General features: G+C 39.0%; 1 protein-coding gene across 2 annotated transcripts in view; it reads right to left on the reverse strand.

The window, feature by feature from the left end:
* Positions 1-15,603, reverse strand: part of dmxl1 (Dmx like 1) — a 50,761-nt gene extending 35,158 nt beyond the window's left edge. For both annotated transcript variants that reach the window (XM_019269763.2, XM_010733192.3), the window contains exons 1-13: positions 15,235-15,603; positions 13,247-13,481; positions 12,182-12,307; positions 9,500-9,577; positions 8,913-8,991; positions 8,629-8,773; positions 8,232-8,298; positions 7,806-7,990; positions 7,217-7,421; positions 2,940-3,120; positions 2,201-2,377; positions 1,778-2,019; positions 253-964 (exon numbers count right to left, since the gene is read on the reverse strand). In XM_019269763.2, coding sequence (XP_019125308.1) covers positions 253-964; positions 1,778-2,019; positions 2,201-2,377; positions 2,940-3,120; positions 7,217-7,421; positions 7,806-7,990; positions 8,232-8,298; positions 8,629-8,773; positions 8,913-8,991; positions 9,500-9,577; positions 12,182-12,307; positions 13,247-13,333 — 2,284 coding nt within the window. In that variant the 5' untranslated portion in view covers positions 13,334-13,481; positions 15,235-15,603. The remainder of the gene's footprint in view (positions 1-252; positions 965-1,777; positions 2,020-2,200; positions 2,378-2,939; positions 3,121-7,216; positions 7,422-7,805; positions 7,991-8,231; positions 8,299-8,628; positions 8,774-8,912; positions 8,992-9,499; positions 9,578-12,181; positions 12,308-13,246; positions 13,482-15,234) is intronic.
* Positions 15,604-24,210: the final 8,607 nt, after the last annotated feature.

Below are 24,210 nucleotides of genomic sequence, written 5' to 3' on the forward strand. Positions count from 1 at the left end.
GAAAATCAAAAAATGTATGCATTTGATGGAGATAAAATTGTTTATTTTTATACAAATGATGGTAAAAATGTGACTAAAATGTCAAAAAATTTATATCCATAGGGACTTTTATTTTCTATTCTATTCTATTCTATTCTATTCTATTCTATTCTATTCTATTATAACATAGCCATGCTCACTATAATGGTTAATTGTTAACAACAGAGAATAAAGTCCTCTGCAATCTCAGTACAATAAAAATATTTTTCTCACCTAAACAGCTGCTGGGAATGAGCGTGGGCAGCCAGGCTACATTAGCAAACGCTGATGCATGGAGAGAATTAATCCGAGCTAGCTCGGAGACCCCTCCTGACAAGGACAGTGGGCCGACAGGATCCACTCTCCATAAAATCAGCTCACTGTAGATCGCATTGGGATCCTGGGAAACTGCACCAAGGGACGCCCGGCTGGGCCGTGACCCACGTGGCAGAGATGTTGAATGAGAGAAACCAGAAGAGCAAGGAGTAGCCAGGATGTTGTCTACCTCTGGTGTCCTCAAGGCATTGTGGTGTGAGGTGGTGAGGAGGAGAGGGAGTAATGAATGACAAGCTAGGTCATTGAGGTGGAAGCGGTGGCCACAGTACCGTGACTTGTGAGAGACGCTGAGCACAGTGGAGAACGCAGAGTCCTCAGCGAAGCTGACTGCCCACTGGTTCAGGGAGCCATCAGCATGTTTGGAGATCATAAGGACATTGGGGGTGAAAATGCTTAGTCGAAGACTGCTGCTAGGCGCAGCTTTTCCTTGACCTCCGTAGCTTATTAGAGCCGATTTTGTTTGAGGTAACGTGCTCCCAGGTGGTCGCTGTCTGCCATGTTGGATAGCCAGATCCACGTTCTTGTTGCAGGCATACATAACCACACTGTGGCTCAAGGAGATTGCATCACCTGTAGGGAACGCTACAGGTATACGGGACACAAATGACACCTAAGAGAGAAGGAGACATAACAGCAATGAAATCAAAAGCAACTTGAAATAAACATACATTATGGACCAGCTAGAGTCCCCATGTGATTGTAGCAATAATACAGATTATACTGAAAATCATGAACTCACTTTACAAAAGGGTTTACTCAAAACAAAGGGCTGAATTTCTTATAATCTTCATTCAGATGCTGAGAACTGACTTTCTGAAATGAATTCAGTCATAATTCAGATATAGCCTTCTCTTCACCTGTTGCTTTATATAATAATAATAACATATAATATAAAGAATAATAATAATAACAACAACAACAACAACAACAACAGGATTCTCTTAGCTGCCACGCCCGACTGACTAACTGCCATGTCATGAGCTTCTCATTATTTCACCGCTAATAAAAATTCATCAGGGGACTTTTGAATTTGATTTTGAAGTCACACATAATTAGAATATAATTGTCTGAACGGCTGGATAAGTAGCCATTAGAATAGGAGCTAGACCATCACAGCTGTCAAAGTGATTCACAACCTTATTGAGATGATAAATTAATTATTTCCCCAAGAAGCACTTTGGGAAATTGTGAATACAGTAAAAGTAAGTAAGTAAAAATATAATTCAATTTCTTTGCTGTAGTTTCCCCATCATAACACTTCTTTTTCTCTGTAATTATTTATCAATCTTCAAGTGGGACCATACAAAATTGTTATTTTAATAATATTTATTTAGAAGGTGTTATATTACATTTGTTCATAAAGCATAAAACAAAAAAATAATATCCCACTGTTTTACATAAACCAGATGAACATTGAATGTACCTGTGCTTGTCTGAACATGCCTGGCTGGTATTCATCTAACCAGTCCACATGCCAGACTAACAGAGAGCCGTCCATAGGATGGATGCTGAACAACATGTCCGCTCCTTTATTCCACTCCTCTAACAGCACATCCACCTGGTGCTTCACTGCTGCCAAAGGAAGCTCTGCAGCCTCGGGTCCTTGGGGGTCATTTGGCCTGCTACCATTATCTTCTTCATCAAAGTTGTCCTCATCTTCAGGCTCTGGAAGAGAATACAAGTCAGAGTGCCCGAATGTAAATTCTGAAAAATTAGTATGGAGGACAGAGTATAAAGCAATATGTAAAAGTTCAACTTTTGGATTGGAAAGTCAGAGTCGAATTTGGATACCAGCTGCATACCGCTTCAATTAAAGTGTTAATGCCTGATCCAAATATTTTTATACCTTCCTGGGAGCATTCATTCTGATGCTCCAAGCTGCCTCGAAGCTGCTGCAGGAAGACTTCCATTGCTAAAGTGAAATGAAGTTCTTTGTTGTTGAGCCAGTGGACAGTAAAGGGGCCACCAGGTTCCTCGTCATCCACAGCACTCAGAGAAGAGATCGAGGGCAGAAGAGGAATGTCTGTGATAAAGAAGGTAGGAGATAAAGTCATAAATAACATTTAGAAAAAGAAGGCATAACAGAATAACAGAAATGTACAATGTATGATATATTAGATTTGGGGCAATCAGGACTAAAAAGCATCTGCTGGAGAATGGTTTGAAGTATGCTAAAACATAATTCAAGCATACAAATATAATCATACAAAACTCCTCAGCCTCAAGGCTGAAAGAATCTGAGATTTTGCCCAGATTCCCCGCCAAGTCAACAACACAGAGAACATGAAAATGCCTCACTATTACTCTGGGCAGCACCCACTGAGCGCAAAAGCTCACTGGGATGTAAAATAAATAACCTCAGGCAATCTACAAAATTTACAGCACTTTTTGCCATTTAAAAATACAGAGGTGCAGCCCTCTGTCGTCAAGTTGATTATATACTGTAAGTATGTTACATTATTAAGTACTTCAAATTCAGTGAAGAATTTCAAGCTACAAAATGATATGAAGAATTTCTTTGGTGGTTCAATGTGATGCTAATAACGAGGACCAATTAGTTACAGAAACCGTTGTGCTTGTGCTACCTGTGGCAGGGTTGATGCTTGCTGCAATATGGAAGTGGCAAAGAGCATTGGCGTGGGGCATGCTGCTGCTGCTCTTCTTGTGGTTATAGTGTCTGTTCTGATGATGAGGCAGGCAGCCGGTCAGAGAGGGTTGGGGCCCGTCCCGATAGAAGGATGTGTACAACGATTCTTGAAAACTCAACTGTGGAGAAAACAATAATTAGTTGTAAGTTAGGTTACATAATCAAGTTAGATAATTAATAAACAACATTTGTTTGCTGTAACTTCTGAGTACTTAAAATATTTAACTGCTTTAACTGATGAACCTTCTGTTGTAAGCCGTCTCCCCTGTTGATTGTTCTTTTCATTTCGAACATGTGTCTATTTCTGAGGTCCGTAGTGCGCTATTAATAACATTCTAAATCCCCTTCAGTCAGGTTTTAGGAAGCAGCACAGCCCTGCTACTGCTGACCTAAAAGTCCTTAACGATGGGTTTACTGTGGATCACAGAAATTCTCTTCAAGAATGGCATCTCCAAACAAGCTGCCTCTTGGTTTGCCAATTATTTGGCAAGTAGGACACAATGTGTTCAGATGGCTGGTGTTAGCTCCACCTTTCTTGAGGTCACAAAAGGTGTACCTCAAGGGTCAGTCTTAGGACCCATTGTGTTCACAATTTACATTAATGATCTATGTGCTAACATGTCAAATGCCTCATACCATCTTTATGCAGATGATACTGTAATTTACTGCTGCTCACATTAGATTGCTCAGGCATTTGAATTTTTGCAGTCCACCTTTGATGCAGTGCAGATTCGTCTGGAGAAACCGAAACTGGTTTTAAATGCTGATAAATCCAAACTAATGATTTTTTCAAATTCATCTGTTCCCTTGGAGAATATCCCCTCAATCAGAACTGTCCAGGGTGAAACTCTAGAGCTGGTCACCAGCTATAAGTACCTGGGATTCGTTATTGATGAGGAGCTTTCATTCAAATTACATGTTAAAAAATTTGATCTCCAAATTAAGGGTGAAGCTCGGTTTCTATTACAGAAACAAACTGTGTTTTTCCCTCAGAGCTCGGATGTTTCTGATGTCAGTCACTTTCTTGCCTGTAGTCGATTATAGCGATGTGTATATGTAAGCTTCAACCAGCTGCCTTCAGCCCTTGACTCCTGTCTATCACTGTGCTCTGAGGCTTATCACTGGTTGTAGCCGCCTCACGCACCACTGTGAACTGTATGCAAAAGCTGACATGCCTTCCCTGAATATAAGACGCTATACACACTGGATGACTAGTTTATAAGGCTCTTCTTGGCTTGGTTCCCACATATTTATGCACTTTTCTTCTGAGAACTGGAGGCCGTTATGCCCTACGATCAAATGACATTTTGCATTTTTCATGCTGACGCAATAGATACTGATGTGAAATAATCAACTTGAGCCAACTAACAGGGCTTCACTACTCTGCTACTAGCCTGAGCTGAGCAGCACTGCAGAGTTGTCCTCTTAGGGATGTGAATTCAATTTAATGTTATTGACGTTTAAACAACATTTAAGTTTAACTGTCCAATTTGTCTACAATAGTGCCAGAGCCAGTGAGAAACAGGCAGCACAGAAGAGTGAAAGAGCGAGAGAGAGGCATGTAAAGGGAAGTGAAATGAAACTTATGACCTTAACTTAATTTGGTACTTTGGTTGTGTAATTTGGGTTTTTTTAGTTGTCTCACAGTAGTGTGTAAAGACCTACAGTTCAGACTTTAGCCTCTGAACGGTAACGACAAGGTGTTAACCTATAACAGCAGCCCCTAATGAATGATACTCCAGAATTTGAAAGAGAGATCTTTGGTTTTATAGAGATTACTTAACATAATAATGGGTGTGAATTTCATTTCTGGTGTAGAATGAGTAATGTACTAGAGCTGTATTGAGATTTATGTGCTCATCACACCCTAAAAGAAGTCCTTTGTCAAATAGTGATAATAAATGTGTGGTTTGAGCAGGCATGTGCCAGAGCAGATACACATTTGAATGGTTTTATATCTGTATGTAACAAGACTGTGGTGGAAATCCCATATCACTGTCTCTTCTGGAGGTTCTCAAACAGTATCCTTATCAAGAAACTTAATTAACTTAATCTTGTACTGTTCATCCCACCCTGAGGCATCATATTAAACTGTAGTTTAAAATAGGGCTCTCTCAGTATTGTTCATCCATTCAGTTTTGGGGAGAAGAGTTACCTCGGACTACTGCCCGGATCATCCAGCACAGTCTGTGATTTTTAATGAATAATTCCACACATGTACTCTTACAGACTCTCCTCAAGGCACAGTAGAGAGAATTTGCATACCTATTATTCCTGTAATCTAATGTGCCCTGAGCTCTGGAAGTGCCAGTGAAACCCATAACCATTTAAATGTCCATATTTAAATGGATTAAAGTATTGAGATTGAGGCCTAGCTAGCCTGTCAGTAACAACATAAGTCACTTAAAACAGAAGACACCATCATGACAAATACTGTATGAGCAAGCAGGAGCAAAATGAAACAGAACAAGATAAGCTGGAAACCTAACATATGGTTGGAACCTGTATAGTCAACAATTGTGCCTATAGTGTAAATGGACATAAAATATTCATCTGCAGTGGTCCCAGTAATATTTGTTTAGATGGTGTCAATCAAAAAATGTAATGAATGCAGTTGCAGGAACTTCCCACTCACACCTGAAAATTATTCTAATTACAACGTCTAAAACATTTTTTAACTCGCCCTGCTTTTTTATTTATTTCTGTCTATGGGTTGTCTTTCTGTGTTTCTATGACTCACTCTGTATTGAGTATTTCATCAGACTGTTTGTTGGGGTGCTCTGACTGTATACTCTCTCCCATATTCCTCTGGGTACACAGAGAGCTGTTTTCTCTCCTACTCTGCTCTCTGCTGGACTGTTACAGTGTGTAACCATTATCTCAGTTTTTCACCAGAGTAGGTTTGATGTTGTTTTCCAGTTTTGTTCCCTTATTGTACTTGTATTGTACTGTCTGTGTGCCATCTGCACACACCTGTGCCATTGTCCTGTGATGCATTGGCATGGTATGGACTGGTAATTGATTATAAAATTGATGTGTTTGTGTATGTGAGTAAAAATAGCCCTGGAAGGAGAAGCTTATAGGAAATATAACATTAGTTGCACACCATAACTTGAGATTCCATTATCCTATTCTGGTCCTTTAACTAGCTAAAGAAAAAGCTCAGTTTGGGAGACAATGTTCAAGTCTCAGTTCAACTTCTAACTTACAAGGTGAGACCAAGGGCCCACACAGTACATGAACATAGAGTAAAAGTCTACAGTGCTGTGCAAAACGAGTTATCACTAGTCATTACTATCACTAGCCTTACTAAAACACAATTAAAAGTTAAAATTTGGAGTTGTTACATTGATTACAGAAAAGAGGCCAATATTTTTCACTGATTCTTATCTTAAGCCCTACAAAGCTTCAAAAACCACCTTCTGATAGCCAATTAATTTTCCCTTTTAACTCCACTAAGCCTCTTTTATTTTCTATCTTCAATTTGCTCTTGTTCCATCATCTCTGCAGCACCCTAATGTCCTACATTAGCAGTGATGAAAATACAGTAGCCTGGCTTCTACATCAGGGCAAAATAGGGCAAAAGCAGAGATCACAAGATTTGTGCCATTAATGTTCTCACTATTAATGAAACTATGGTGATGGTTTTTGCATTTTGTAGCCAATAGACACAATAAGAAGACTGGACTGTGATACAGCTTTACAAAAAATGCTTTGGATTCTGACCAAACTAAATTGTCTGGGCCCTTATCAGGCACTTCTTCGACCCAAGGGCTGCTCTTCAAATTGTCTAAATCTGTGTGTTACAAATCCTGCAATAAATTCTTCCTTCGTGAAATTCATTACGCTCAGTTTTTGTTGAAACTGTTTAAAAGGAGGTGCAGATTCAATTTTATGGTCATTTTGACAGTGCATTTTACAGTGCTGTTGAATTATACTGTGTTATAATAAGAAGTGTTTCTAATATTTTGCATATTATTTATATCAGTATGGGTAGACTAAATATTAGAAACCCCACTCAGTTTAAGGCAAGAATTTAACAGCACTATAAACTTGAAAAGAAACGTACGTGTTTAAACCTTTCTAAAACCCAATTATTATTATCTAATACATTTGAATTAGACTGAATTGGTTTTGGCTTGTTGTATGTAAGTAAACTGGCAACCGAGTATTTGTTTTCTTCTATCTAGCAAAAGTTACATTAAAGTGACTCACTTCCTGTGCTGTTCTTCCTTGCGTCTTCCCATTGCAGGTGTTTTTCCTAGAAGAACCAGCACATCTGAGTGTGTCACTGTGTTGGCCAGCGATGTGGTTGTTATGGTGACCAGACAGGAGGCTATCACCTGGCAAAAGTGTCTCTGCCCAGAGCCGACACACGCTGTCCTTACAGCAGGTGAGCAAAACGTTACACACTACACCTCTGTTGGGAGAGAAGAAAAACAGGGGGGGGGGGGCAATGCGGCAATTAGTTAGAGCTAAACTTGGAGGTATAGTATAGTGTGAAACTAAAATGCTGCACAGCATCTAACCTGTTATTAACTTGTTCCTTAAAAGAGCTCATTCATTTTCACACACCACACAAATACTGTATATTGGGCAGTTAAATAAATTGAAAAGGTGATACTACTCGCTTTTCCAGTAAAGCCGGCCTTAAACAGGTTATGCCAGCAAAGTATTTTTTAGCCATTAGTGTGTGTTAACTTGTGTTTCTTATTGCTGTGTCACCTTTGGTCAAAATAGGAAAATAAATTAATCACAGCTGCAGAACGGGAGCTGTGAAACGTTGCCTCAACAGTGTCCGTACCGTGGCATGTACTTGCTGGTCTTCCGCCAAGAGAAGCCGGTAACAGAGCGGGGATGGGCCAGGTAGACAAAGGAAAAGGCCAGCTCTCCCTGGACACCGACACTGTGCTCTGGAGGTGTGAAGAGTCTGGAAACACTTGACTTCCACTTACTTGTGCTGTACCACACCTTTACAAGGCAGTCGTCCTTAAGAGAGACAAGCAGGGATTGATGGGTGTGCTATTATACTAAGTTAAAAGAATAGGTTTTAGGATTAAACTTAAGAAAACACCAAAGGCAGGCGGTATTCGTCAGTTACTTTCCAATTACCTGTGACGTTACAGTGTTAGGCTTTGTCAATGTGAATGAATAGGCAAACAAAACGTGCAAACACTAATTTACATCTGAATAAAAACAGGTTTACCAACTCATGGTAAAATACACTTACCTGTCCAGCAGTAGCAAAGAATTCCCCATCAGGTGAGAACTTCATTAAACTGACTGGAGAGGCCGTCCTTGAGGAAAAAACAAACATATTTTCAATACTCAGCACCACATAATTCTGTATTATCATGAATTTTCAATATATACTAAGTAATGGTAACTGTTTAAGACAGAATAAAAAAGTTTCAATAAATATACAAACTTAGGAATAGTAACAAATAACAAAATCAAAAAAAGGTGTGGATTTGCTAAATTATATATTTAGTACACAACTGAAAATAGTGTTGATAATGTAACAAGCTATGCAAATTTTGAAAAAAGTGAAATTCTTTTTTCTTCCACAGTCTGAAAGATGCAAGGCGGCAGTGTCATGTGAAGATTTTGTATTTCTCAGTTCTTACTTGCTCTCCCAGATGCACCTCCAGGCAGAATGAGAGTCTCTTATGGTCATCTCTGTCTGTGTTACCTCTTCTTCAGCTTCATCTTTCACTCCATCAACATTAGACCACAACTGGAGGCTACTAGAGCCCGTTAAGAGAGTGCTGCCTGGTTACACAAAAACATATTCACACTTTAAGGACAGATACCACACAGGTCTTGTATCATATAATGTGTTAAAAAAAAGTAAACATGAAGGCACAGACTGCAAGAGACATTTCTATACATTGCCTATGTTTCAAAGTACCTGTGGGGTGCCAGGCCAGGTTCCGTACCATAGACTTTAATACAAATTGACCAGTCTTCTGCCATTGGCAGTTCACCTTCTGTAGAAAAAATATTTTTTTAAAGAAATATTAATGACAAAACAGGCCTGAAAGAAAAAAAAAATCTTCTGTCCTTTATATTACTGCGTACAAATGCATAACAACAACAAAATATGAAGCTGATCTCATGTGAGCCACATGTGATCCGACCACATAGATAACAGCTGCAATATCAGGGAACTTCTACAATGAAAGAGGTTGTGTTAAGATGTGCAAAACTTTTCCATTCAGGCTGTTCTTTGACTTCTCCAACAACAAAATGCTGGTTAACCCTGGCACAGCAAACCTAGGACTTCTGTGCTGAATATAAAACAGTAAATATGACAATGACTGCAGGACTTCATACAAGAATTCAGTAAGAATTTGCACGTGTGTTTGAAATATTTGTGCTTCCCTGGTGACTTTCTGCTGCATTTCAAATATCAAGTGGCCTGAAAGAGAAAGGTCATATTCCAGAATGATCTGAATACATGCATGACCAGACTGGATTATAATGTAGTTTACTCACAGTCAGCGATGTGTCTTTCTGATCTGGGTGCTGAACAGGCTCAAAGACACACACAATGCTTCCATAGGAAGCTGCAATCTGTCGGCAGAAAAAGAACAAAGGTAACACGTAAGTAACAATGTCTGATACAGAATTAAATAAAATCTACTAAATTATACTTGTAAATTACAATTTAAAATACATTAATTAGCAACTAGTTCTAATGTTGAACCTTATTCAACATCCTAATTGGGAGAAAACAGAAACATCTGCAGCTTTCTAAATAAACCATGACATGTCTCAACAGTAAATGAGTATAGTCCTTGGACAACAAACCAATGTTACAGACTCAATGGGTGACATTTCTGTGGCAGTGACCACAAATACCAAGCTTAATGAGGTCTTGGATAATACAAGCCATAATACAAGCCTCTCTATTGGGGTAAATAATATGCCGACTGTCAGAGAATGAATACCATGAAGGAGTGAGTCACACATGCACACGTGCATGTATTAAATGACACAGGCACACACGTACAAGGCCATCACATGCACAAGCACGACCTCATAAGCTCTTTCTAAAGAGACAATAGCTCATGGGATGAAAATACATCCCTTTATAAAATATCCTAGGACATAGTTATGTTTTATCAGATTTCAGTGCAGAACAAAAAGTTAAAATATCCAGGATTTAAAAGAATAAATATATACTGTAGCTCTAGTCCAGGGAATAAATCAAATCTGTTCTGCAAGAAGAAAGAAAATTACAAGTTATTAACTTCCCCTTTTTATGGCCATAACTATGGACTATTTTTCAGTTTGATATTCCTAAAACCCCAACTGGGATTTTGGGATCATATTATGCTGCAAGAATATTACGACAGACAACTTAAAGCTCCAGTTGAACTGCTTTAAAAGTAACCACGATCAGCCTGTGGTTTAATAATGATAATAATGGGTGTGATTTTTAAAAGTTGATTTAATGTCAAGGCTTCCTGCATGCATTTCTATTGCACCCTACAGAGATATGCAATATAACCTGAGACAAGCTGTTGAAAACAAAGTTCAACCAAAGTATTTATGTTTCATTCTTGCTTTAAAATCATAAAAAATAAGCAAGTACAACACAACACAACACATACTTATAAAATACATCTAAAGTCATACAAAATGTATGAGTGCAAGGGATGTGTGCTCAGCAGTGCTGTGTAAACTAATAGCATTACAAATATCACAGCATGGAGATGGGCAGTGAGGTGAAACTAGCAAGCGTAAAAACTGAGCATGCTTAAATCATGCTAGACCATGCTGGAGGCATGCAAGGTTACTTCTGGCCCAAGTGAATTGGATTAAACATCACGAGGGGAGGTGAAGGATTGGTTGGTTAGATAGGGAGGATAGTTGTGTTTTTTTCACTTGAATTAAATCAGGCCTGCCCTCTGTTCTAACAACTCCCAATTAAAACATAAACCAAGATTTCACTGATCACATGGAAATGAAAACTCTTACCTATGAAGTAATGTATGCAGATGTAGTAATCCTGGAATTCTACATTTTTATTTAACTGCAGCAGTGTTAGTACTCTCTCAAATCTGAGAAGTATGGAGGATGAACATTAGAAGTCTGCTGCAGAGATGCAACACTTTTTATTATATATTATATTTGCAGCTTTGCAGTTAGGTTTTATGGTAGCAGTCTATGGGGGAAAAGGTCCAAACTGTAGAAGAAACTACTCAAACAACCAAAACCAGCAGGTCAGCTAGTGTCAGAAAGTTTTATGTTGAATCTTGGCCAAGTTTTTCAGTCAAGTTTCAGCTTTTAACGCTTGGGAATTTTAGACTGTTTAAACCGTAGACACAGAAACAGTGAATTCCAAACTTGAGGTCTGGTGCAGTATAGTTTTTCATTCTTGCTGATAAATACAAAGTCAGGCAGAAAATTGGCAAAGAATGATGCAGCTCTACATTTAGACTATTCCTCAAGCAAACAAAATGTACACACAAGGAAGCAATCTCTTGCTGTCTCTGTGTCATGCATGGACTCGCGAGAGAGTTCATTAAGAAACACAGAATCACAAAGATCACGTAACACTGATACATTTTTGCAACTCTGACCCAGATACAAACACATCACAACAGATCTTTTGTTTGTGCCTGCGCTTAAAACCATTTTGGGGTCATTATAGGGATTATCAGTGGCATTACATCAATGAATGTGCCTGCTGTATTTTCCCCTCATTGGGAGTTGATGACAGGAAGCTCAAGTTCATTAAAATAGCCATGGATGTGGCCAACAAATCTCTTTGCTGAAACATAAGCCGCAAACACTTAATAAGAAGGCAACATAGATTGCTACTAATGTGCCTTGCACAACAGTTTTGGTTAATCCATAACAAAATCTAAAAACAACAGCCCTGAATGTGTTTAATAGGATTCATTAGATAAATATGATTTCTCTGACACTCTGATTTCCTACCACACTTGATCAAAAACAGGTTCTACCAATCCTAATTGCACAGTCGTGAAAATAAAGGGAAGTAAAGGAAGGAGAAATGTATGTCATGATGCTGTGCAAAAACCTGAATGCCCTCCCTTTTTCCTTTTTTGACTGATCCTCTATTTTTGCAATTTGAACTCTTCAGTTCAGATATGAATATGGTGCATCTTTGAGAAAGATGACAGAGCATCACTCAATTAGTCTTACCTGTCCACCCTGCAGTGAGCAGTCGACACAGCCGACCTGGATGTTGCCATGTTTGGCCCCTGGGATGATCTGCAGTCGCTCAAAGTCACTGCCCAAAATCACCACGTCACAACCTGACGCATAGGCCTATCAAGAGACAAGGACAGAGAGATGAATATGACACACAGATCCACCCAGAGAGAATTGTATGAAGGGTTACTTAAACTGCACTTGTCCTGCAGCCAGTGTCACTGCATCAAACATACCACTATATGACAGCTCGGGAGTACAAGCAGATAAGATTAGAATTCTACACTCTATTTCTGTGTCTCCCAGAAGGAAGTCTTCACATGAGTTGTGATTCACTGTGACTGTGTCTCCTTCGCAAGAGAACAGACAGACATAAATAGTTCTCCTATTGATCCATTCTCTGAATAGCATGGAGGTAGTATCTCATAGAGTTAGCTTTGAGTTCACAGAGGGTCGAAGCAGCAGTACCACTTTTGTATTTCACACATGCAGCACCATCCTAACACCTAAACAACCTAAACAAGGGCTTCCTGCAGTAGACAAGAGTGCCTTTGCACCATTAAGTATGACCTAAATTATACAGTAATTAACATAGCACAAGGACATAGGCTACATTCAAATGCAAGTTTAAACTGTCATTTCTACATCCCAATCCCAAAGATGGAGAGAGCTCATCGTGGCCTTACATCCCATAGGGGACAAATTAAATAAGTAAGTCCATTCAAATTGTATAATAATATCTGTAGCTAAGGAGTACAGCATATTGACTGCGGTAAAGTTCTCATTCCTGGATACTTTGTAAAAATATAAACAATACTTATTACCTCATGGCCAGGTATTAGACATGATCACCACTTTGATTTTGCCCTTAGTTGGGGTAACAATTGCATTAGCAAAGCATCTGCTGTTTTCATACTGTACTTTACTTTCTATATTTATATTCATAAGCAACTCAGAACAGAAATGTGTTCTGACAGATCTATTTGGCCACCCCCTAAGGGTCAGAGCTCCTAAATAGCTGGTAGGGAAATATTTCCAGAGCTTGAAATATCTTACCGTGAATGGCACATTGTTGACGCTGCCTACAGAGAAACAATTGTCTCCAGGGTTGACAGCCCCAGTGAGGACCTGATGGAGATTCATGACTCTTGTTTACAGTCCCCTTGTGCTCCTTCCTTCTCTCTCACAATGCCCTCCCACTCCAGGTGAGATTCATAGGAAACCATGGGAAATGTGTGTTCATCTTCATCTGTAGCCTGTAATTTCAGTTCAGTGTCTCTCCAGAGACTTGCTGTTACGAAGATAATAAGAGAGAGAGAGATAAAAACACAGACATGTAAACAGAGAATGTTTTAGTCCATAAACTGACTCACAGATATTGACTGTAAATTGATTTAATACTCACAACTACTAGAATAAAGTAGGAAACAGATGATGTGTGAATCGTTTAAGTCATAACATTTACTTTTACACTTTTCTGAGCCAGTTAAAAAACGCATAAAAAATTTGTCACAAAATGGGACACTGATGCCCAAAAACATACAAGTAGTTTTGTGAGAGGACCCACAGCAAATAAAAATTGAACCTATCTGACATGCAGGCAGCTGAAAAAGGCACAGTGGTGTCAAAGCTCATTCGACCCCAGTGGCCTTATCTTAAAATCCATGCCATGCAATGTGTCAGCCATTTTAGAGGTTATCACTGAGAGTTCCTTCACTGCAAAAATAAACACAGTCAGCTTGTTTAGTGACAAACTAATTAGCATATTCAGGAACTGCGATGACTAGGGTGGATGGAAACCTGGAGGAGGGCTTTGAGGAAGCCTAATACATATACATATATATATATATATATAAAATAAAGGACAAGCAAGGGGATGCTGGAATAGTTGATGCCATGCAAGTCCAAGTCTGTAACATTCTGGGAGTCAAGACTTTTTAGGAGGCCGGTGACAACTTCTGTGCGCTGCCATTTAAAAAAGCAAATGACTGTCATCAGTGCATAATAATTAAAACTGCATCACTGATTGATGATTTATTTAGCTTTCATTATTACGTTTATTCAAGTAATGGCATCAAAGTTAGCAAGCGGCTGAGTTGCATCTGTTGTCCATAAAGAGGCCGACTGTATTACAGTCACAGTAAGAGACACTAGATATGTTATAATAACATATTTTCAATGCAGTCCAGCCGTATTACAACAACTCCAGGAGGTGCTAAAGTAATAGAGACAGATCAGGTTATTTGATATATGAGTAACAACACTGACTTTTAAGAAATCCAGTGTTTTAGATCTGGATGTTGGCTGTAAATCAAGGCCAATAGACATAAAAAAAAGGCCATTATTGAAATGGTGCAGAGCAGGTGTCTATGAGCCAAGTGGGTCAGCACAGTGTAAGCTTACACCTTACTACAACACTCCAAGTCCAGTTAATCCACTTTGTGCCTCAGTTTGTCTTCATTGTCTCTTAGCACAATAAACTTTGCAATCATACACGCAAGAATTGAGGAACTTAACACGCATGGAACAAAAATGAACATATATCAGGTTTAAAAGGCTTACTGGTGTAGTTGTATGTCACCTTTTTAGGCGCAAGCTGACGCACATAACTGGTTATTCTGACGTTAAATACAAAATATTAGTTATCGAAACAAAGTCCTTGTGATAGTCACGGTCGTAGTCTGGTCAAAAGACGTGAACACCAAGTGCGGCAGTAATGTTAAAGTGTTTTATAACTGGAGAAAATGTGAGTTATGTTTCCTGAGTGGTGGCAACTCACGTGATAACGTTTCACACGCCAGCACAGAGCAAATGACACCACAACATCTGGCTGACACCGTGTCACCCGTTTAAATAAAATAAATAAAAACGCGTCATTTGATAGATGTCTTCGTGTTTTTAGGCAAACCTTTCATACATTAGCTGAATGTTTCCAAGTCCTCGAATCACACGCTAACTTAGCTGTCAAGTTTAGCTAGCCATCTGCAGTTTGACAACAAACACGGTGACGCGGCCGATGTGGGAGAAAGCACTTAGTGACTTACTTTGTGTGGTTATTTTGAAGCATGTCCTGTAGACACACGGACAGCAGGTCCCTCTTTGAGCTGCTCTCTTTGCTGACCGCAGCTCTCCTACGTTAAATGTTACGGTCTCCCAGTTAGCTAGCGTTAGCGCGCACTAGCACGCAATGCTCTGTTTTAGCGAGCTCCTGAGCTACAAAGCTAGCTGCGGATCACTGGTGACACACATTCAGCGCCTGACACGCTCCGCTTCCCGGTGCGAACAGTTTCCGAGTTACCTCTCAGGCTGCCAACCACAACAAGGAGCCAACGTCTCCCCAAGGTTAGCAAATAAAACGTTTCCAAGGAGGAAGCTTTTCCTTATGTTGAAGATGTGTCATGATAGTGACTATTACGCCGCAATGCATTGTGGTCCTTGTAGTTTTGACAGCAGGGGCGAGAGGGCAGCTTTGGAATCAGATAGATAGATAGATAGATAGATAGATAGATAGATAGATAGATAGATAGATAGATAGATAGATAGATAGATAGATAGATAGATAGATAGACTTTTGTACTCTAGATAGATATTTAGACGTAATATTCCACTCCATATGAGGATTCATTTAAATACGCCAATGTTGGCAGAACTGTGATTTGTTTTAAAACCCAATTTCCCTATTTTCAACCCTCAAGTTGCTCTTGGCAGTTACATCAACAATAGATTTTGCAGGCAATCAAGCACACAGATTTCCACATTCACCCAAATTAAAACACCAAGCAGGTCCTCCGGGTTTATACTTAAATATACTTGAATATACTTGAATAGATAGATAGATAGATAGATAGATAGATAGATAGATAGATAGAATTTGCAGAGAAATTAAACATTTGCATAGGATTTAAATATGTACAGAGGAATTAAAAATGTCCAGGAGTTAAACAGTAAAAGTAAAAAATGTGCACGGGAATTAAACATTTTCATAGAAAATAAATCTATAACTGTGTTAAGAAGTTAACCCGTGCTAAACATCTATACAAAAACTGTGTTAAGAAGTTAACCCGTGCTAAACATCTATACAAAAACTATAAAAAATAGAAAGTGGCCGTAGAAATAAAGCACACACCTGCCTACAGTTAAAGCAATATAAAGGCAAAAAAAAAGACTCAATTCAAATGTATGAATTTGCTGAGCAGTGTCAATAATAATATTGTATGGGGGCGACAGGGCACACTCAAAATTTAGAATTTTTTCTAGTTTCTAACTATTATTTTACCAACACATGGTGTCAAGATGAAACAAACAGTGGAGATCTGTGGAGACACAAACTGGTTAAACTGTCAAACATTTTAGCTGTGTTCAGGTGCACCTGTAACCACACCTCCCTGTACACTTCTGCACCACCACACTCAGGTGAGACATCAGTTAATGTTCTAGCAATTTAGTATTTCAATGCTATTTGCAAATGAAACTAAACACATCACTGGCATAGTTGCCATCTATTTGAATGTGCTGTTTGCTTAATTGTAGAATATAAATTATATATATTTTTTTCTTTTTATTCTGTGAAGGTACTCAGTCGTCCATAGTCCACGTCATCTTTCTTCAAAAAAGGTTTAAGTCTGGGGCAACTGGAGTGTTTATAGATCGATAGAAGAGAAGACTGGTGGGGAGTCTGTGTGTTTATACTAGGAAAGCTTGTAGACCTGCCCATTGTGACAACTGTCGTCAGAGTCAGTGATGGTCACCTGAGGTCTGGTGTGGCCGATGGTCGTTAGAGTCACATGAGGTGTGAAGTGCTGTTCAGTCTCCTGGGGAGTGATGAAAGGACAGCATTGTAGCTGGGGGGTAAGTGGTGTCTGAGGCCTCCTCCTCTGTTGAATGAAGGTTTCTCTACTTTTACATAGATAACCTACCTCACTCCTCTTTCAAACCACCTGTCTTCCCTGTCCAAGATGCGAACATCATTGTCATTAAAGGAGCACTATCTTGGTCATTTTTTGTTAAGGGCAAAAAATTATTGGTATTTGGTATACCGGGAAAATGAATCTATAATTTTCTATGTCTAATTTTTTAAGTGGTATGAAATTACTTTCCATAACTTTCCATAATAGAGTTTTAATGTACCTCTCATGCAATATTGTCTCTGTGATAAAGGACAGAGGGGTTGGTGGAACGTGTTTTGAGTCCTTGCATTAAGCCTAAATAACCACAAGGTGTCCCTCTTGATTTATTTTGACCTCCAAATGGTTGAAGTGAGCCAGCAGTCTCACTGTAAATATAATGTAAGCAATGCAATTTTATTTATTTATTGGTGGTATTATTATTGCCTTATCTTATCTATGAACATGTAATAATAATTAATATTGTTACTATTATAGTCAAAAATAACATGGAGAATGAGAAAAGATGAGACTCATTCATTCATGACAGTGAATGAACACAGAATATGTACATTATAATATGTAATCTTATCTTTGCTCTACATAATATTTAGCCAGCAGCTGACTTCTTAATTTCAATTAATGGACTATATTTCTGCACATTCTGGTCAATTATAATGGGCAAAACATCACTGAATGGGGAAGTGAGTGAGGATGGGGGGGTTGGAGGCTTCAAACCCAATTAAAGCATGCAGAGATAAATGGGACAGACACTCTCTGTGAATAATTAAAATGGCTGACATGTCAGTAACATTAGGGAAGGTTGGCGACATTTATTGTCGTGGCAGTTAGATGGTGGTGATGATGAAACTGTTGACTTTCCAGTCAGGAAGTAGGTCACAGCATTATTAAAGATGTAGCTTCATAGTATAACTGTGCTAAATATTACATCACCTTTCAGTTTTGACACACACATGCATGACCACTGCATCACTGAAGGTTACATTTATGTGCACTCCATGTAGAAAAAAAATTTCACATAATATTCTTGCACACAGGCTTGTGCACACACCTACACACACCATCCATCCTTGTGTATTAATGTCACCCTGTCTAGTTTTACCATCTCAGTTTTCTGCCAGTGGGTTTGACTTTGAGCAGCATTCACAGAGAAAATAAAAGAGAATTCTTTCATAGACTAACTCTAGTCCATGGTGTATAAAGGATATTGCTCTTCAGTGTTATATTGAATTCTCTGAGTTTGTGTAAGAGTGTGTAGTTATTTGCTAGCTGCAGTTTCTTTTCAGTGCAGGCACTAAAAACACCCTGTTCTACAATCTCCTATTTAGGATTGTTAAAAGTATCTTATGTTAAAGTATATGAAGGTTAGATAAATAAAGATGGCCAAATAGATTTTTAATCTAAGGCTGCAAAGATGAAATAACAGGGAGGATACAGACTGAATTGTAATAATAATATTAATTACTATTTATATAGTTACAAATGCATTGGTATGTGACTTTTTCTATACCAGCATTGTGTGCAAAAGCAAAATCCTATTTTGTGCGCCTTGGACAGTTGTTTTTCTTTTTGCTGTGTAGTAGTATCAAGTATCAAATAGTATCAAGTATTCATTTTTTTCTGTCTCAGTGAGCATCATGTACTCTCAGCCGAAGCTGTGTATTTCAGTGGTAGGGGCAGAGAGCTGGAAGTTAGAAGAGGTCCTAAAAATATCTGATCATCTCTGTGCCTGGTCCAAGATATATTTGGCAGCATCCCTCAAAACCTACAAGACTGTTAATCTGGAGAAAATAGGCATGAAATGTCAGCACTGTTTTAAAATAATAATAAAAATAGACAGTGGACAGTAAAATCCACAATCTGGTTGTTGCTGAAGTTTAGGTTGATGCATTACCTCCAATATATTTTACATTTAACGTTACATATCTATGATATCTGCTGTCCACCAACAGTAATCACTACATCCACCACCCATCCTCATTCCCTCAAGTGCCACCTTCTTGTTTTTTTGTCTCAATCTGTGTGTATAGTATTTAATCACTTTAAGTTTTGTGTTCCATGATTCTTTTTGTGTATTGTAGATGCTTATAATGAATATAGTATTCTAGTTATAAGTCTATACTTTGATTTCACTCTTTCACTTTTGCTACTGTGGCACATTTTTTCTGCATATGATCAATAAAGTTTATCTCCTTTTATCTCTCCTAAACAGAGAAATCAAATCAGTAAATAGCTGTCTTCATCATGAGCTTTTTCTGCGAGAAGAAAATAATGTAAAGGAGAAAAATGGACAACTAACTAAATCTTTATATGATTTTTCACATGTTGAACATCAGACACAAGAGGGCAGTATTGAAACATATAAAAAATTGAGGGTGGTGAGGCTGTCTTGTCTGGCAAGGCTGTCTTGTCTGTCAAGCCGCTGCAATTTAACCTCATGGCTCACACTTGGCTGCTGCATAATCCTATTGTTACATGTGAAATAGTCACTGCATTGTAATTGCAAAATACAGTCTGGTAAAAAAAAAAAGAAAAGAAAAATGCCCCGAACAACTGGCCTGCTCAGTTTTAACAATCATGTAAAATTTATTTTGAAATTACACCAACATAGATCTTGATTACCAAGTTTAGGTCTCGCTCCAGAAAACATGAACTGAGCCCCAGTTGCTTTGGAAGGTTGAATCAGTCCTTCCTAATGCATAATCCATGAGTTTTTATTTTTCCCTTGAAATGTGAGTTGTCTCTTTGAAGTGTTTTGTGGTATTATTACACTGTGGTCTGACGAGTAATAATGTTGATGTCTTGTATGAGCTGTAATTACTGGATCTGAAGGTAGGAGGGCAATGCCAAAATGGGCTTGAAGTTTCAGTGTGGCCGTGCTTTGATGTTTTGTGGGTGGGGGTTTTGAGGGGGGGGGCTGTGGCAGCTTTTCCACAGCAGAAAATACCCATAAGTCACTGAACTTTTTCTTATAGACAGGGACACGAGTAACCCAACCATAATGAAGCATAATGGCAAATAAAACAACAGTTCTTTTGAAGAGACTAGCCATTTAGCATTTGGCTTCAGTGATCACGAAATGATAAATACGCTCATCTCAGTGTAATCATGTGTATCCTTTAAACACTCATAAAATGATAAGCTTTCATTTTAGAGTATATGTAAAACTCTGAGAGGGATAATGGGCTTTGTTTGTATTCAGTAAACCAAACCAGCTGCACTGAACAGCATGATAATACTGTTTTTGTTAGTGCCATCTCTGGCAGACTTTCTGTGTTTGTAATCCACCAGCTCTTCCTCTTCTGTACCATCATTTCAACACTGTCCCGCGTTTCGGCGTAATGCAGTGACCTGAGTCAATGTGTCCTTGGCTGTGAATGTTGTTGAGTCAACTGGAGGAGTGTTTATATGTGTGTGTGTGTGTGTGTGTGTGTGTGTGTGTGTGTGTGTTTTTGGCTGTCAGCATGTGCGAAGGCCTGCGTACATCAACGCATGCATCCATCTGTGAGCGCGTGCATGTGAACACGTGTGCGTCATTGCATGAGGTGTCTATGAGTGTGTCTCCTGTGTGTTTGTGCTGCTCTTAAGCACAGCCTCGTCTTGCAGAGGTGACTGTGAAACGATAGGAACAGACATTACCGTCGGAGGAAGAGGGGTTAGCAGGCAGCCGGCAGGATATCCCATCACATTTGGACTGCTGCTGCGCCCACTTCCTTCAACTCTTCCCAGCAGCCGGATCCAGCCACAGGTCAGCAAGGGTCAAGCAGGCTCCTCCCTCTGTCATTATCCTTCCATCACCTGCCGCCCTCTCTCTGCTGACAACAGAACTTTCTCCTCTCTCTCGTCACCCTTTACTCTCCGCACCAGCTTTAGCTTTTTATGAGCCCTCACCCCCCTCTTCTTTTTCTTCTTGTCTGACTCTGCCTTTATGATTTTCACATCTTTTTACTCTCCATCTGTTCCCCAGTTCTCAGTCCTTTCTTTGCCTTTTATTTGTCTCTTTTTGCTCTTTTGATAGCACCGCATCACTCTCAATTTCCCCCTGTCATTTTCTCTCACAGATTCAGAGAACTCAGGGGTCCCTCTTTCTGAGACCTTTTGTTGAGTCTGCAGCTGATCTCTAGATTGCAACAGAGATACCGTACACCCACTGCTTTTGCAGACAGACTGAAGAGATTGAACCAAATTCCTTTGGAGGAGGATCTCTGGTGTGTTTTCAGCTAGGAAGGAGAGGACCAGCTGTGTACTGTGAGAGAGCACAGCCTAATGTGTGTCAAAAATACAGCTAAAATCTGGGGCACATGGTAATACAATATAGATGTTATGTCATCATGAATATTTCATGATACACAACAATGTACTGTAACAGAATAATGTATGGGTATTGACTAAATTGCGCGACAAAAGGTGAAGCTGTCTTATATTCTCTCATGCAAATTTAAAGTGAAATCTCTCAGTCATCGTTGCAAATCACGAAAGATAGTGAAACAGAGAAAACTTCACTCACTTTATTCACATTTTAAACAGCACTTCTAGCATGATGGTTTAATATTTTAACAAAAACTCTAAGTATCCCACTGGAAATTAAACTCAGATTTAGAATTCACAAAGTTATACTCTATACTGTAACTCTCTCCTTGTTTTGAGCACTGAAACACTCATGAGTTTGAGCTAGATTTGCCTAGATGTGTTTTGACTTTGTTTGAGCTCAGGTCTCTTCATCATCAGATGCTTTGGCGTCATTCTTTGTCTGACTGCCTCCTCCTGTCTGTTGAAATGTGAAGTGAACTTGCTTAATGAGGAGACAAGTATATTTTTTTACATGATTTATACAGAGATCACAGAGCAGACGTCCAGAACCGTCTCTCTCAAACAACACACATCTGATAACAAATCAGATGCAGTGTAGAGACAGTAGAGAGATGAAAAACATTTATCACGGGAATATTTTCTCTTGTCATAAGAAAATACACTCACACATAATGTCCAAATTCGCTACATGTGAAAAGATTCAAAGTCTCAGAGATATTTAAGTTATACAGTTTACATCACCTTCATTAGATGATCCATGAGTTTATTGCTGGACACAGTTCACTCTAGTTGACCTCAAATCAGTAATCACATCATGTTTAAACACTTAAATGTCCATATTTCCTAGAACATCTAATTATCTGTTCGTAGTAAAATGGGAAATCCAGTATTCAGTGGCTATGACAGATTGTTGAGTTACGGCTGTTGAATATACCTGTAATGGCTCTGGTTGGACCATTATCCCTCATGATATCTGGTTATTATCCTTGTCTGATTTATACTGCCTCTTTCGACCCTCACCCACAGTGACCTACATTCACTTTCATCTCACCCATCAATCATTTAGCAGTTCAAAGCCAAGGTCTGTCTGTGAAGGAACGCAAGAGGCTTGATCATAATGGCATTAATTCTCCAATGACACCATAAAAAGTACCCAATATTATGTATCTAAACGTCTTGTCACAATGCCACTGAGGATAAAACGGAATATAAACTACAATACATCAAGATATTATTTACGGTAAACAGATTGTTTTGACAATCGTCTTCAATGAGTGGAGTCATCCAGCTGTTATAAAGGCCTGCAATAAATTCAAATCCTGCGTTCGTTTTTCAAGGTCAAAGTCTAGTTTCAACAAATTGTTCTCCCTCCTGTAGTATGGACTTCCCATCCAATCAGACCCAAACAACCACAGTGCAGAGGTAATTCAACAGAAACAGATACAGACTGAGACAGAGACAGATGGATAGGCAGACAGAATGGCAGTGAGAAGGAGAGAGAGAGAGAGAAATGCCCTGGACTGAAAAATAGATGAGTATGGGTGTGTAAGAAGAGGCTGGATGACTTATTCAGTAGGGACTGTGTGTACATGTCATTAAATCACCTGCGAAAGCACATCCAGACGGCCAGGTGAAGTTTAAGCTCGGGGAGAGAATTGAGACACTGGTGTCAAACCTGGATTTGGATTTGGATCCGGACCAAAGGGCCAGGATGAAGATGGGAATAATAATATGCAATGTCAAGGGAACATCTGCTTCCACTTTGTATGCCATTGTAGTTCTTTCGAGCTATACTGTGCTCTGCAGCATCATTTTCCCATAAAATCAATTCCACTCAACACCTGATATGCAGTGGTAGGTGCAACAAGGTAAGAAAAGGTACACCTTCCATGGTGTGTACACAAATATCTTGCTTGCTCGTGTAGACAAGGAGACATAGGTCAGTTATGCTTCCTGCAAAAGTAAGAAAGAGAATGTGGGCAAATTTTTTAAATATTTCCCCCCAAACACCCTGTAGATCTATTGCTTTTCATGACACTGTAGGTGAAACAGAACTCAGGAGTTGGTTGGAGAGAGGGCTTGTCTGGCCTGTACTTTCCACAATTTGTCTCGCTATAAAAATAGTTCATTATTTTCAGAGTGGTTTGGGGTACCAAGTAAGTTTGCAAAAGCTAGTAATTTATATGTCACATTTCGTTTCTTATGGTGCATCTGCTACCCCACACAGCATCTAATAGAGGGAACAAAAAACACGGGCCCAGGCTCTTAAATAACAGCTAATATCAGGATAGTTCATCATATATTGGTAGATGATGCCTAAATGTCAATCAGAAATCGAGGGATACACTTCAAATGTAGCTCATCAGGATGGATAGAGTTATATATATTGTGGGTCAGATAACAAATGAGGTTAATTTAAAAATAACAAACAAACCAAAATGGAAAAATGGAGTGGAATCAAAAATGAGGTCATGTCCCACAGTGAAATGTGATTAGCATATCAAGATCCCAAATCATGTTAGCTGAATAATAATATTTAAGCAAGATTTATATTTCACTTTACAAATACAACAATATAACTGCTTATCCTTATCAGGGTTGGAGCCAGTCCAATTGAGAGGTGGGGCGTTATACATACATGCTTACATTCTCACCTATTTACCTGTAAACCTGCATGTCCCAGGGTTCAAACCTCAAACCTTTTTGCTCTGTGGGAACAGCGCAAACCACTGCACCACCGTGCCACCCTCTTGAGACATATCACTAATAAAATATTTTAAGCTTAAGACTTGAGAGGAAATGATT

The sequence above is a fragment of the Larimichthys crocea genome, chromosome III (genome assembly GCF_000972845.2).
Source record: "Larimichthys crocea isolate SSNF chromosome III, L_crocea_2.0, whole genome shotgun sequence".
Taxonomy (NCBI): Eukaryota; Metazoa; Chordata; class Actinopteri; family Sciaenidae; genus Larimichthys; species Larimichthys crocea.